The following is a 14,737-nucleotide window of genomic DNA, read 5'->3' on the forward strand; positions in this document are numbered from 1 at the left end:
AACAGACTAGCTCAGAAACATGAACTTGCAAATAGTACAGCTCAGTGCTATTAGAACAATGCTTATAAAAGCACCACAACCAACATAATACATTAACAAATAAACAGTACAAACAACAAAGAAACAAACAAACCTGGCAGAGAAATGACATCCTGCTCGGACCTTTAGTACTTACAAACTGCTTGATTCCTGCTGGAACCTGACTGGACTTTTCCATAGTGAAACAGAAAACAATAATGGAAAGTAACACAAACCAACAATGGCCCGGCCTGTATCTGTACAGATTCACTAACAGTGGACAAAGAGCTCAGCAGTGGTCTCTTGTACACTTACTGCTTCATATAAAAGAAAACCAGGCATACATGGCACATTCATATGTACAGCACCCATCACTTAATATATGCGCCTTGGAATTGAAGGATCAAAGTTCTTGGCTTCCCCTCGCTCCTGTGTGGTTATCAGGTCAATGATGGCAGAGAGAACAGCACAGTCTCTGGATTGGAGATCATCCCAGTCCACAGGCTGAGGATTCTCAATCTTTTCTTTTAAAAGTGAATCCAACTCGGTTTTTAAATCCTTGAATAGACAAAGGAGATGAATTAGTACTGTAATAGTCTGCTGTTCTGAAAATATCATCTAACCAATGCAAATGTCAGGTTAAAGGGGAGAAAGTATCTCGTCTGAAACTAAATCCTTTTTGATGACCAAGACATGACAACAAAGCAGCACTATCGTGGGACACCCACTGGATGTCATATGTAGTTTGCTAGTTGTCCCGTTTTCTATATCAAGTTCTAGTATTTTTCAAGACATTTGTAGGCTGGCATTCACATGCTCCGTAACTACGCTTCGTGCAGAAAAGATGTGCTATGATGATGGCTGGAGCGCCAAAACTGTTTAAAATCTTTGCTCTACTGTACGAACATGATGTTCCAGTACAGGGACGATTTAAACAGTTTGGGATCTCCCAGCATCAGAATGAATGATGCTGGAAGCAGCAAACTCAGAGCAGAACAACATGAAATATAAAAAGCCATAATGTTACGATTACCTTAACTAACTGGGCAATACGAGCCGGTGACTGGAAGACAATCCATTCATCGACTGCAATGGTGTCCTGGTCTTGGTCCTTCTGAATGGAAATATCTCCTCCGAAGAAAAGCAGTGAGTATGGAGAGATCTCGGTGCAGTCATACAGGAAAAGCTGCATACAGATGGGAAGAAGTAACAGTGAAGGAAATGTCACAGAACAGTCATACATGTGTCGCATTACCTGATTAAATTTGGTAAATGGTAAAACCCATGTCTTGTTATGTTCATTGGGGGACACAGATCCAACACCGTTATTTTGGGCATTCTCGTATTTCTGAAAAAGTGTCACTTGTTCTCGGTAGCTATCCCCAAGTGTTGTCTCCTGGTGTTACTGTATTATACCTTCTGTCGGCTTCTGATCCACCAACTGCTTGTTTACAGACTGATCAGCAGTGTGTGGAGGAAGGCTATAGTCTATGCAGGAGGAGCTAATAATGCTTGGCCTAGTGGCATCTCCTATTGGCATTAGCCTTTACCTACAGTCTTCTGTGTCCCTCAGTGAATCAAGTTAGAAAAGGACTTTGGGCCCTATTCCACCGGACGATTATCGTTCGCATAATCTTTAACGATTAATTATCTCAAACGACCGCTATTGCGAAAGACCTGAAAACATTCACCCATTTCCATGGAACGATAATCGTTACTTATGATCGTATTTGCGATCGTTTTTTCTTCGCCATTTCTACGCAATTGCGTTCGTATCTACTGCGAACGACGTCTTATTCAATGCAAATAGATTTGCAAGCGTTTTGCGAACGAGCAACGATAAAAATAGGTCCAGGTCTTATAAAGCGATTAACGATTTCTCGTTGGGTCGTTAATCGTTAACTACATTTCAACTGAACGATTATAGTTTAGATTCGAATGATTTAACGATAATCTGAACGATGATCGTCCAGTGGAATAGGGCCCTTTGTCTTAGTGTGTCCAATTATCTTTTCTGTTACTGAATGACATAAGTGAGAATATGGGATTTTTAAAAATTACTTCACAGGTAGTCTCAGGAAAACAAACAAAAATATGTAGATACCTCCTTAGAAATTAGTGGTTTGGTAGGGAGCTAGGATGGCCAAAAGGAGGGGGGGGGGTGTAGTCAATCATAAGTGGGAACCAAATCAAGAGGCTGAGCCAAGGGAGGCTTAGTCTGAGCTGCACGGAAGGGCATAAGGGATCAATGACCAAATAAAATCTTGAGACAGCCACAATAAAGAAGGGGCCCTGACTGAGGAGAAGAGGATTTTACCATCTGGCAAAGGACAGCCATTTGCATTGTACAGGGACTCCTTCTATGAAAGGGTGTAATGTTGGAGCCTGCAGAGCAATGACAGGAAGGTAAAAAGTGTCATTTACATGTGGTAGACTGTAGTAATAGAAGCACAGTGGTACCTTGGTTTAAGAGTAACTTGGATTAAGAGCATTTTGCAAGAAGAGCTCACAGTTTTAAAAAATTGTAACTTGGTTTAAAAGCATTGCTTTGGTTTAAGCGCTCACGAGATGGTGGGAGGGAGAGAGGCATGGTCTTCATAGCGTGGTCTACAGCCCTGTTCTCTGACCCAGGAAGCCTCCCTCACCTTACAAATCATAGCAGATGCACTTCAGGCTGGGGCTTCCATCAGGGGACAGGACCGTGGAGGTAATCTCTTCACAGCTCCCAGACAAAGAGTGCTACATATATGTTCCCACATATGTCCACCCTGCTGTATAGTAAGTTTCTGTTACTGTCCTCCTGCACAGCTCTGTGATTCTCACTTCCTGATTGGTCCATGCTGAACCCCCCCTCCTCCATTGCTGTCATGTGACCACACAGGCCTCTGATCTGCTTGTCTATTCTAGCCTGTTGTACTACACTACTGCATTATGAAGATCTGCAGTTTCACCCTGTATCTACAAACTGCTGCTGTTTTTTTCCAGTTTATGCACTTACTATACATTATACTCCACATGCTGATTGCTATACTGTACCGTAACTTATAATATCACATATTCAGCTTTCTAAATGTTTGTTTCATTTGTTTCTATAAAAACAAAATATTAAAAATAAAAAATCACTATTTTCGTGGTGTGTAACCAATTTTATGCATTTCTATTATTTCTTATAGGAAAATTTGCTTTGGTTTAAGTAGTAATTTGGATTTCAAGCCCAGTCCTGGGACAAATTACCCTCCTAATCCACGGCACAACTGTACACCCCTATGGAAGAAGGTCATGTGACTTTATGTTCACAATAGCTGGGTAGCTCTCTACTCAGGAAACTCAGCATAGCAATGTTGGGTATTTGACATAGTGGAAGTAGTAACCTGTATAATTACTTCACCTATAAAAGCAAGTTAGGCCTACCAGAACTGTTCTCATGGCAGCGTTCTTGTGAACTGGAAAACAAGATTTCTTCAACAACAATGAGGTGGGGGGGATGGGAAGGGGGTTTGACAGAGAGATGAGAAAGAACAGCAACAGGCCAGGAGAAAAGGGAATGCCTCCCAACAAGGCTGGGGTCTACATTTTGGGAGGTGGCAGGATGAAGAGTCCCATAGTCATATAGCTGCATAGGACCTGGCTATAAAGAGAGCAGACCAGACCGGAGGAGAGTATCAAGGCAGATTCCAGTCACTAGCCTGTGAGACAGCTGGGGGTGATAGTTGGATGGATGGAGAAGTATTTCCCATCAGGGAAATGTAGGAAGCACATGCTCATAAGTTATTCCAATAAAGTTGTCAGGCAATGCAGCCCTAGACAGCTCAGCCGTTGCAAATTATTGTAGACCAACAGTTTATCTGACAGGTTTTTTTTGAGCCAAAGCCAGGAATGGACTATAAACAGAGAACAGGTAACAAAGGAAAGACTGAGATTTCTACTCTTTTCAAATCCACTCCTGGTTTTGGCTTAGAAAAATCTGTCAGATAATCTGTTGGTGTAAAAGGACCCTAACCTAACCTAGCCAAGTTCTTTGAAACTATAACTTCAGCCACGCACTGAGACCTACAATCTGCACACATCCATTCATTATTTAGATAATGGTGTCCGTTCCATGTCAGGTTCTGCATCCCATCAAGGTATTCTATTAAAGGTGTACCTCAAACAAAAACACTAATTATAAACAATCTTTCTCCTCAAAATATGGAAGCAATACATCATTGTGGTCAGGGCCTCTGTCACTGGCTGATAGAACAGCATTCACTCTAGTCCATCTCTGCTCAATCTGTATGCCAAATACACACAAGATTAAAGGGGTACTCCGGGCAAAATGTATTTTTAATATGTTATTACATAAGGAAAGTTATACAAATCCCTAATATACACTAATTATGGGAAATGCACATATAGTGCTATTTCCCTCAATTTAGTAGATCAGGCAGGCTTTACTTCCTCAAAAAAAAAAGTGACGTCACGTCTCAAGTGTAGTGTCCAGCAGGGGGCGCATGTATGTATCTATGTAGCTGAATCAGTGCCTTCTCCCTTCCTGTGCTGCCCAGTGCTCTAATGTACCCCCTCCCTCCATCCCATCACACTGCCTGTCTCTCTCCCTGCCTCCCCGGTCCTATAATACCTTCTGCCTGGTTCCCTCACCCCGCTGCGGAGGCCCCCGCCGCCCGGTCCCAGCTGGGTCAGCAGTCCCCCAAACAGTTCTGAGCTCACCCAGCCGCCCTGCCCGGTGCAGGAGCGCTCACCCGCCGCTCGCTCCTGGCTGGGTGAGTGCTCCTGCACCTCCCTATGTCCGGTCTCTTGCAATAGCGCTCACCCGCTGCTCGCTTTTGGCGGGGTGAGCGCTCCTGCCCCTCATCTAGTCGCCTGGTCCCTTGCAGGAGCGCTCACCCGCCGCCCGGTCGCGGTGCGGTGAGCACTCCTGCACCTTTTCCATATGCACCAGTCCTCCCTCAGATGCCCTGCTGCTGATGCACAGCATAGGAGCTGGACCGGACTTCGGGGAGCTGATCCCCGGCGCCTGGTCCAGCTCCTATGCTGTGCATCAGCAGATGAGGAGGGGCGACTAGATGAGGAGGGGCAGGAGCGCACACCCCGCCAAGAGCGAGCAGCGGTCGAGTGCTATTGCAAGGGACCGGACATAGGGAGGTGCAGGAGCGCTCACCCAGCCAGGAGCGAGCAGTGGGTGAGCACTATTGCAAGGGACCGGACATAGGGAGGTGCAGGAGCGCTCACCCAGCCAGGAGCGAGCGGCGGGTGAGCGCTCCTGCAAGGGACTGGGCGACTAGATGAGGAGGGGCAGGAGCGCACACACCGCCAAGAGCGAGCAGCGGTCGAGCGCTATTGCAAGGGACCGGACATAGGGAGGTGCAGCAGCGCTCACCCAGCCAGGAGCGAGCGGCGGGTGAGCGCTCCTGCAAGGGACCGGGCGACTAGATGAGGAGGGGCAGGAGCGCACACCCCGCCAAGAGCGAGCAGCGGTCGAGCGCTATTGCAAGGGACCGGACATAGGGAGGTGCAGCAGCGCTCACCCAGCCAGGAGCGAGCGGCGGGTGAGCGCTCCTGCAAGGGATCGGGCGACTAGATGAGGAGGGGCAGGAGCGCACACCCCGCCAAGAGCGAGCAGCGGTCGAGCGCTATTGCAAGGGACCGGACATAGGGAGGTGCAGCAGCGCTCACCCAGCCAGGAGCGAGCGGCGGGTGAGCGCTCCTGCACAGGACGGGGCGGCTGGGTGAGCTCAGAACTGTTTGGGGGACTGCTGACCCAGCTGGGACCGGGCGGCGGGGGCCTCCACAGCGGGGTGAGGGAACCGGGCAGAAGGTATAATAGGACCGGGGAGGCAGGGAGAGAGACAGGCAGTGTGATGGGATGGAGGGAGGGGGTACATTAGAGCACTAGGCAGCACAGGGAGGAAGAAGGCACTGATTCAGCTACATAGATGCATACATGCGCCCCCTGCTGGACACTACACTTGAGACGTGACGTCACTTTTTTTTTTTGAGGAAGTAAAGCCTGCCTGATCTACTAAATTGAGGGAAATAGCACTATATGTGCATTTCCCATAATTAGTGTATATTAGGGATTTGTATAACTTTCCTTATGTAATAACATATTAAAAATACATTTTGCCCAGAGTACCCCTTTAACGCAATGGGTTTTCAGTCAGCTCACCTTACAGCTTCTTCTTAGCCACATGTGCCCATCCTGGAAGGAACAACTGGTTACCAGACCAGATAGCCAAGACGGGCAATGGTATCACACTCATGTTTTGTACACTATTGATTTTTTTTAACGTAGATTCAATAAAAAAAAAACATTTTTAACCCAAAGTTTGGTGCTGGCGAAAACAGACAACATGCTTGTCATTCTAGTTACATAGCTCTATTACATAATACCTTTTCATATATGTTACACATAGTATATTGAGTATAATAAAAGAGGTCACATCTCAAATAGAAAGAACTTACATTGCTCGTTTTCATTTTCAGGTGATAGACCAGCCATTGGTGGTTATATTCTACCTCCTCTACGTTGACAGATTTGGGGTGAATAGAGACCTTGCCATCTGCTTTTGTGTAGATCTTTACCCTAAAGAATGTCACATTATTCAAAAAAAGTGAGATTTTACCATGGAAATAAATCAGTAGCCGAACATTAAAGAGACACTTTACTGTTACCATAAATCACTCCTGAGGGATGCTGCTAATAACATCATTACTTTGCATCCATGACTATCTCCCTTGGGCAACTAGTGGCCTTACAAAAAGAAATAGTATCTCTTTCATTTGGTTTGTAATGTTTCCATTAAACCTCTAAAGTTTATATAATGTTAGGGAATATTCAATACTCACGACTGTCCTCTTTTTTTGGGAGCAACACGAATCTTGGCCACTTTCGGGTACAGCCCAGCACATATTACAGCCTTTATGAGCTTCTCATTATCTAGAGGAAGAACAAACAGTGTAAGGGGACAGTATAAGATCCCCCAGAACAAGACGCCACCAGATACTCATCTTCTACCTGAATTGATATTAGATTTAGGATCTTTTGGGTTACTGCTGCTCACAAAGCCAGCTCCCAGCAGGTGCTCTGCAAACTGTCCCTTCATGTCTGCCAACATCTAAGGAACAAAAGATTACGTCTATATTCATACAGGGCTAGCCACAGTAATAATATAATAAATCAGGGCCCCCATAAACAAGTATCTGAGATTACCTTGAGGGTATTAGAAGACAAGAAGTATTCCCAGCAGTACTCCCTTTCTGCTCTTGGACCCCACTGTTTTGATGACTCCCAGCCCTAACAAAAAAAAAAAAAAGAGCATATAAGCAAAAACAGTAGAGGGCTTCAAAACAGGCACAGGCAAGTTCTTAGACCGAAATAATACAAATGCATATGTATAGAACCGGTCCCCCTTCCCTGTATCCATCCCCTCCTTGGTTGAACTTGATGGACATGTGTCTTTCTCCAACCGTATTAACTATGTAACTATACACTCCATATCAAAAAGAACAAGAACGCTTAAATATTTACTAAACTAATGGGAAAAAAAAACAAAAAACACTGTTAGTCTGCACAACTTTCAGAAACCTCTCGGGACATACTAGAAGAAAGTGGGTCTATCTCCTGCTTTTAACAGACGATTAGGTTGGAACTACAAGAGGTGGGTCTTAAAAGGGTTGTCGTACAATGAAGGGTGGTATTACACGGGCCGATGGGGGCCCGATAATACCTGTAAACGAGCAGTGCTAGATCGTCGCTCGTTTACTGGGCCTATTACACGGCCAGATAATCGTTAAACAAGGGCTGCAGGGACATTGTTACCGATGTCCATGCAGCCCTTGCTTAACTATATACAATACCTATCCACGTTCCAGGGCTGCTGCTGCGGTCTTCTTCTCCCTGGGTCCTGCGCTCTCTAACTTCAGAGTGGCCTGTCAGCTGACAGGCCGCTCAGCCAATCACAGGCCGGGACCGCCGTGGTCTGTGATTGGCCGGGCGGCCTGTCAGCTGACAGGCCACTCTGAAGCTAGAGCGCGCAGGACCCAGGGAGAAGAAGACCGCAGCAGCAGCCCTGGAACCTGGATAGGTAATGTATATCGTCAGTCGCCGGTCGCGCACTGCTATTACACATAGCAGTGGCCAGTCGGCGCCCGACGAAAATAGATCCAACCCTATATCAACAATCAGCCGATGATCGCTGTCAACGGCTAATCATTGTATTTATTACATGGAGCGATAATCGGCCAAATCGGGCCAATTATCGTTCCGTGTAATAGTACCCTAAGACTTATAGCGTGACCGACACTCCTTTTTGAAGAGAGGCTTACATACTCATTCTTGAGATATGAGGGTCCTAACAAGTTCAAAATAAGACTTAACCATTGGAAAACCCCTTTAAGCCATGCTCATATAGTGTAATGTCTTTACTTTCAAAACATGTATTGGTGAAATTTCTCAGCATATACAGACAAACTGACATGAAGCTCCCAACCACTGTGTGTCATATTTGGTACCAGAAAAATATAAAGATTTGTATATTACTTCTATTTAAAAAATCTTAAGAATTCCAGTACTTATCAGCTGCTGTATGTCCTGCAGGATGTGGTGTATTCTTTCCAGACTGACACAGTACTCTCTGCTGCCCACAGCAGTAGTAAATCCCCATAGAAAACCTCTACTGCTCCAGACAGTTCCTGACATGGACAGAGATGTCAGCAGAGACCACTGTGTCAGAGTGGAAAGGATACGCCAGTCCATGCAGGACATACAGCAGCTGATAAGTACTGAAAGACCTGAGATTTTTAAATAGAAGTAAATTACAAATCTGCATAACTTTTTGACACCAGTTGATTTGAAAACATTGTTTTTTCCTCTGAAGTACCTCTAACTTGCAGTTTGATATCACACAGACAGAAACTAAATATTACACTTTTAGGCACCAATCAGGTGTCATGGCAGTCTGAAACCTTCTGAAGGCCTCCATGTCTTCCATAACAGACTGCCCTCTATAGGCTGCCATAGGCAAAGAATAAACTGGTAATTGCTGTAACAGTAATAGTAAGAGACTAACTAATAAAATATGTTAGCCTAAAGAGTGAAAGGGCTTAATAGTTGCGCATGTTGGTCAGTGTAGCACTGTATAAGTCTATCACTCACCCGGAATGCATTCAGGGCCGTCAGATGGTCACTTTTAGTATTCTTTGACAACTCCTTTCTTTTCATGTCTGCCAATTTCTCCTTTCCCTTAAAATAGATACAAATCCATGAATAGTAACCATAAAATGCAGGTTAATTCAAACATTAAACAGATGCTCCAATATGTAACACGAATATAACACGATGTATCACGAATATATATGTGTATAATGTATCAAAACAGAAAACATTCTAGAGCTGAGCTGTGATTGGTTACTATTTACTATAGGAAAAAAAGAAATCTAGTCCAAAATACATACACATCACCTACATGGATCAAACTTGTTTCTCCTTGAACGCTCTTCCTCAGGTTTTCACACATTGAATAAACCATCCATACATTTTTGAAGAAAACATAACTAATCAGATCAGACAACTTTTTCTGCTGGTCCGTTGTCCAGTTCTAATGCTCACAAGAGAACTGTAGGCTTTTTTTATTGGTCAGGGATCAGTATGGACACTTTGACTATAGGCACATATACAGCTATGTGTAATTCTGTGTTACAGTAGCTCCTCTATGGGATCAGATGGGCTAGCTTTGTTCCATCAGCCCTCACTGGGGTGATCCGGTCAACTATCTGCAGTATCTAATGCAGAGACATCCATATGCACGTGGCTTTGCCCGATACAGCAGCTTAGCACATTTAGGTGAACAGCGTAGAAGTAGACACAACAGTCTGGAGAGCAGTGCTGCTGCCCACACTCTGTGCCCTATTGGCCAGGGCTAATGTTACAACTTACCAAAGGAATAACAAATGGGTCTTTAAAGCTGAGACTTGCTGCAATTGTTAAGACTGGATCCAAACAGCAGAAAAGAGCACCAAAGAGGATCATCTTGCCAATATGCGGCTCAACAGGCAAACGTGCCAAATGAAAGCCAAGTGGTGTCAATTCCTCACGCCTGTCAAGGGCATTCTGGGGGGAAACATAATAGGCAAAAATATTCAATTAACCAGTCTTTAGAATAGAATTACTGTCATTTAAATAAACTTTTGACATGTCACAAGTCTAGATCAGGCAGGGTCTTAAAGGGGTTGTCCAGCGAAAATCTTTTTCTTTCAAAACAACTGGTGTCAGAAAGTTATACAGATCTGTAATTTACTTCTATTAAAAAATCTCAAGTCTTCCTGTACTTTTTAGCTACAGTATGTCCTGCAGGAAACATTTTATTTTTTTCAGTCTGACACAGTGCTCTCTGCTGCCACCTCTGGCCGAGACAGGAACTGTCCAGAGCAGGAGAAGTTTTCTATGGGGATTCATAGAAAACAGAAACAGAGTTCCTGTCTCAGCCAGAGATGTCAGCAGAGAGCACTGTTTCAGACTGAAATGTAACAACATTTCCTGCATGACATATAGTAGCATATAAGTATGGGAAGACTTGAGATTTTTTAATAGAAGTAAATTACAAATCTACATAACTTTCTGACACCAGATTATTTGAAAGAAAAAGATTTTCACTGGAAAGGATACAATAGTAAAAACCTTTCAGGTAAGTAATCAGGCAAGAGAACCTCAATGCTGCTTTCTGATCAAACAAGTTTTCATATATAACATAATTTGTGTTTGTTTTATGCCGAGTACCCACCATTTCCATAAGGTGAGTTATAGCTAGGATTATTGCTTCCCTTGTTGGTGAATCCATTACTTTTTGAAGGAAAGAGGCAATACCCCCAAGTTTCAGGATCTAAAAATGATAAGAAAAAAAACATGTCATTAAACACTGGACCCATAAAAATGACACTTAAAAAGACTATGAGTCATGGGTAAAGGTCTACCTTGATCTGAAGGCAGAGTTCTTCCAGTGGTGTCCGTACAATTTCTGGCAGCTGATATTCGTCCAAGAGACTATCCCTCAGTCTGTTGTATAGATGGTAGCAGTAGCCTGGTTTTACTCTGACAGAAAATAATATCAAAATATGAAAAGACCTAATGAATAATATGTAAGGTATACAATGCACAAGATGAGGCTGAGCAATATAATAAACAGTGTAAGTTTTAGGATCTGTTTGGGCAAAACTCAAATAATACTGGAGCTTCACCTAAAGTGAATGTGTCAGCTGCAATTCACAAACCAAACTGCTGAGACACTGTTAGATGGCCGTTAGGCTAAGAAAACACATGGTTCCTTTCAAATATCTGTCTGTGCTTCCATTACATACAAAACTGCGTTTCCATGTTATGGAAGTACAGCAATATATATGAAAGGCATCATAAGTCTCCATGACTGAACAGCTATTTAACAGTGTCAGCAGTTTGGAAATTAAATTACAGCTGACAGTTTCCACATCTATGGTAGACAATGGTTTAGATTTGTCAGAAAGGTCAAAAGACATTCTCTGAAGTCAATGGAAAAGTGTCATGTCTGTATGTATGCAGTATAAAGTAGTTTAGATCTGTATAAGCATTTATTGTAATGGCTGCAACTTGAGGCGAGGGGGGGGGGGGCTAACACATTAACACCACACTAGGATGTAAAGAAAGTGATGTCTTTTAGTCTCTTTGGTCTTAGACAGCAGTAATGACAAGCTACAAAATCCTTACCTGCCAGCACGTCCTTTCCTCTGCTTGGCATTAGCATGGCTAACCCACTCTGCTGTCATGGTACGGATATTATTTTGTGTGTCATAGTTTGTTTCCTTTAACTTGCCTCCATCTATGACATGTACGACATCATCTATGGTAATACTGACAGACAGAGGGACACAACGTTATCACAAAGCTAAAAATCAGTCAATAGAAAGGTCATTTCTTTCAGCTGTGCTCTGACCAATCACTTCTCCCCTTGCTGCACAATCCTCTCTCTTTTACACTAGCAGTTTTGTGACATGGAGTGAACTCACATAATATTAAGGGCCCTATACACAGGCCACTTATAGGATGAATAAACGTTCACAGGAGCGCTGGTTTCCGATAACTGGCCCATGTAAACAGGAGAACTCTTGTTCAATGACTGATGTAATTGTTTGTGCAGCCACAGAAATCCCTGTGTGTCAGCTGTAGATCACCCCATGTAAACAGACAGGTGACAATGATCAAATAAAAAGATGCACAAACAATCCAGCAATCATTCGTGTGGCCATGCTTGAACAATGAAAGACTCCGGAAAGAAGAACTGATATGCTTGATCAGTTTTCATTATGGGCACAGGTCGGCCCATCTAATAGGGCCTTTAAGGCAGGTGGTTTTAATGTTATGGCTAATCAGTAATATACAATCATACCTTAGTTTAAGAGCTCACAGTTTTTCAAAATTGAGACTTGGTTTAAGAGCATTGCTTTGGTTTAAGGGCTCCCTGTACTGGGTGGAAGCGGAGTGGGGGAGGGGCATGGCCTGCATAGTGGGGTCTACAGCCCTGTACTCTGACCCAGGAAATCTCCCTCACCTTCCAAATCATAGCAGATCCACTTCAGGCTGGGACTCAAATCAGGGGACAGGACTGTGGAGGTAATCTCTCCATAGCTGTAACCAGTCTCTCCCTGGACAGAGAGCGCTGCATGTATGTGCCCACATCTGCCCTGCTCATTCCTTCATGCTCCCTGCAGTCTGTCAGTCCTTGTGTTTCCCATCCTCTCCATTACTGTACAGTAACTTATAATATGACATATTCAGCTGTTTCTATGTGTTTGTTTCATTAGTTTTACATGTTATTCAGAATAATAAATATTTATTTTTGGGGGGTGGAACCAATTGTCTGCATTTCTATGATTTCTAATGGGAAATTTTGCTTTGGTTTAAGAGTGGATTTGGATTACAAGCACGGTGCCGGAACGAATTATGCTCGTAATCCAAGGCACCACTGTATATGCAACAAGGCTGTGTTCACACATGGTGTTTATTTAAAAAAAAAAAATCACAGCTGCGTTGTGCGATGTATTACGCAGAGAAACTGGTCAGGAATACGTGGAATAATTATATAAACTATCGGAATCACGTATTTAAAATTTAACTTTTAATAATTAATTTAAAAGTGTTGTATAACCAACCTAGCTACAACAGCAAAAAAGAAGGAGAAATTATATCAAAATACTAAAAGGGCACCTTACAACAATGCTGGAGTATTAAATCTCCAGGTACCCTGTTTTACTTGTGCTCAATGGCACTGATAGATACGCAAAACAGGGTAATCACTAATAGTGTACTATTTCTGTCTTTACGTTGTGTCACGTTATGGTGTTTATTTAGGATTAATGACGCGTCTTTGGCACAATTTTGCTACAAATTGTGCAATCGCATTAAAAAAGCAAAGTTTTTGCATCAATTCTGACGCAATTCCAGCAAAAATATGCTAATTTACCACAACTGCACAAGTCACAGCAAGAAACATCATTGACGCAAAACAAACATCACATGTGAACACAGCACAGCAAAAACATAAAATAGGACAAAAGCAAAGAAATCATAGGGAAGTTGTGAGACGTTAATTTGCAGTGTAAGGCCATGTGCACACTATGTGTAACACAGTCCGTTCTGTGACCCGGTCGGATCAGAGAACGGCCGGTGTTACTGAAGATCATCCCGGCCAGTACTGCAGTACCGGACGGATGATGATCATTTCTACCTAATTGGGATGCATCTGAATTCCCCGCTGCACACAATGGAGCATGCGGCCAGAGCCGCAAGTTCCATTGTGGGAACTGACAGGTTCTCTGCACCAGCTATTCTAGCAGCCGCAGATAACTGACATGTCAGTTTTTTGCATGGCCGCTAGCGAACCCGGCCGGAGTGTGCACTATGTGTATACACTCCGGGCGTGATTCCATAGATAGCAGCACAATGTAAGTTTTATATTAATCATGCCATTGTTGCAAATCGGCAATAACGGCCGTGATTAATATGAAGCTTACACAGTGTGAACATAGCTTAAATACATACATCTTCATACTCCTGCTCACCTTGTCTCCGCAATGTTGGTCGCTATAACAATTTTCCGGACTCCAGGAGGCGGGGTCTTGAAAACCTGATAAGATTTTTTTCTTTAGCCATGCTTTTTGCATAACGCATTACAATACATCCCCCCAGACTTACTATACACAGGTGCACTATTAACTGTAAAACCATTTGTAGTCTGCAAATTTTCATATGCATATGTATCTATGCTGAAACTGTAAATCCATCTGACAGAAAGGAGAGCTAAAGCTACCAAATATGATCTAATAAAAGCCAAATACAGTAGTAAAAAAGGTGTAAGATGTGGCCGTATTTTGAATGTAATAATGTGGTACATTAAAGTCTGTAGAAAAATGTCAGTCGCTGCACACATGGGAGAAGTAAAACTTTTTTTTGTGTGTGTACGGACTGACATTCCATAGACTGAAATGTAGAACGTTAGTACATTTAAAATATAGCCCAGTTTTATACCTATTTTACCATCATATTTTGCTTTTATTTTAATGTGTGTGAACACAGCCTGAACCTAAGCAATTACAACCAATTTCTGAGGAAAATGTGATGGCCTATACCAGCATTTATGTTCTTTATGTGTTTCACCTGCTCATCTCAACATTAGACCACTATAACCAATCCATT

At 43.2% G+C, this 14,737-nt stretch overlaps 1 protein-coding gene across 1 annotated transcript in view; it reads right to left on the minus strand.

Moving 5' to 3' along the window:
• Positions 1-255: 255 nt before the first annotated feature.
• The window catches only part of DHX36 (DEAH-box helicase 36), a 39,081-nt gene continuing 24,599 nt past the window's right edge, over positions 256-14,737 (minus strand). Inside the window, exons 14-25 of the mRNA XM_069975467.1 lie at positions 14,104-14,168; positions 11,753-11,896; positions 10,987-11,104; positions 10,797-10,895; positions 9,953-10,126; positions 9,173-9,259; positions 7,229-7,312; positions 7,034-7,133; positions 6,865-6,955; positions 6,481-6,601; positions 1,052-1,204; positions 256-576 (exon numbers count right to left, since the gene is read on the minus strand). Of these exons, the coding sequence (XP_069831568.1) occupies positions 394-576; positions 1,052-1,204; positions 6,481-6,601; positions 6,865-6,955; positions 7,034-7,133; positions 7,229-7,312; positions 9,173-9,259; positions 9,953-10,126; positions 10,797-10,895; positions 10,987-11,104; positions 11,753-11,896; positions 14,104-14,168 (1,419 nt within the window). The 3' untranslated portion in view covers positions 256-393. The remainder of the gene's footprint in view (positions 577-1,051; positions 1,205-6,480; positions 6,602-6,864; positions 6,956-7,033; positions 7,134-7,228; positions 7,313-9,172; positions 9,260-9,952; positions 10,127-10,796; positions 10,896-10,986; positions 11,105-11,752; positions 11,897-14,103; positions 14,169-14,737) is intronic.

The sequence above is a fragment of the Dendropsophus ebraccatus genome, chromosome 6, assembly GCF_027789765.1.
Source record: "Dendropsophus ebraccatus isolate aDenEbr1 chromosome 6, aDenEbr1.pat, whole genome shotgun sequence".
Classification (NCBI taxonomy): Eukaryota; Metazoa; Chordata; class Amphibia; order Anura; family Hylidae; genus Dendropsophus; species Dendropsophus ebraccatus.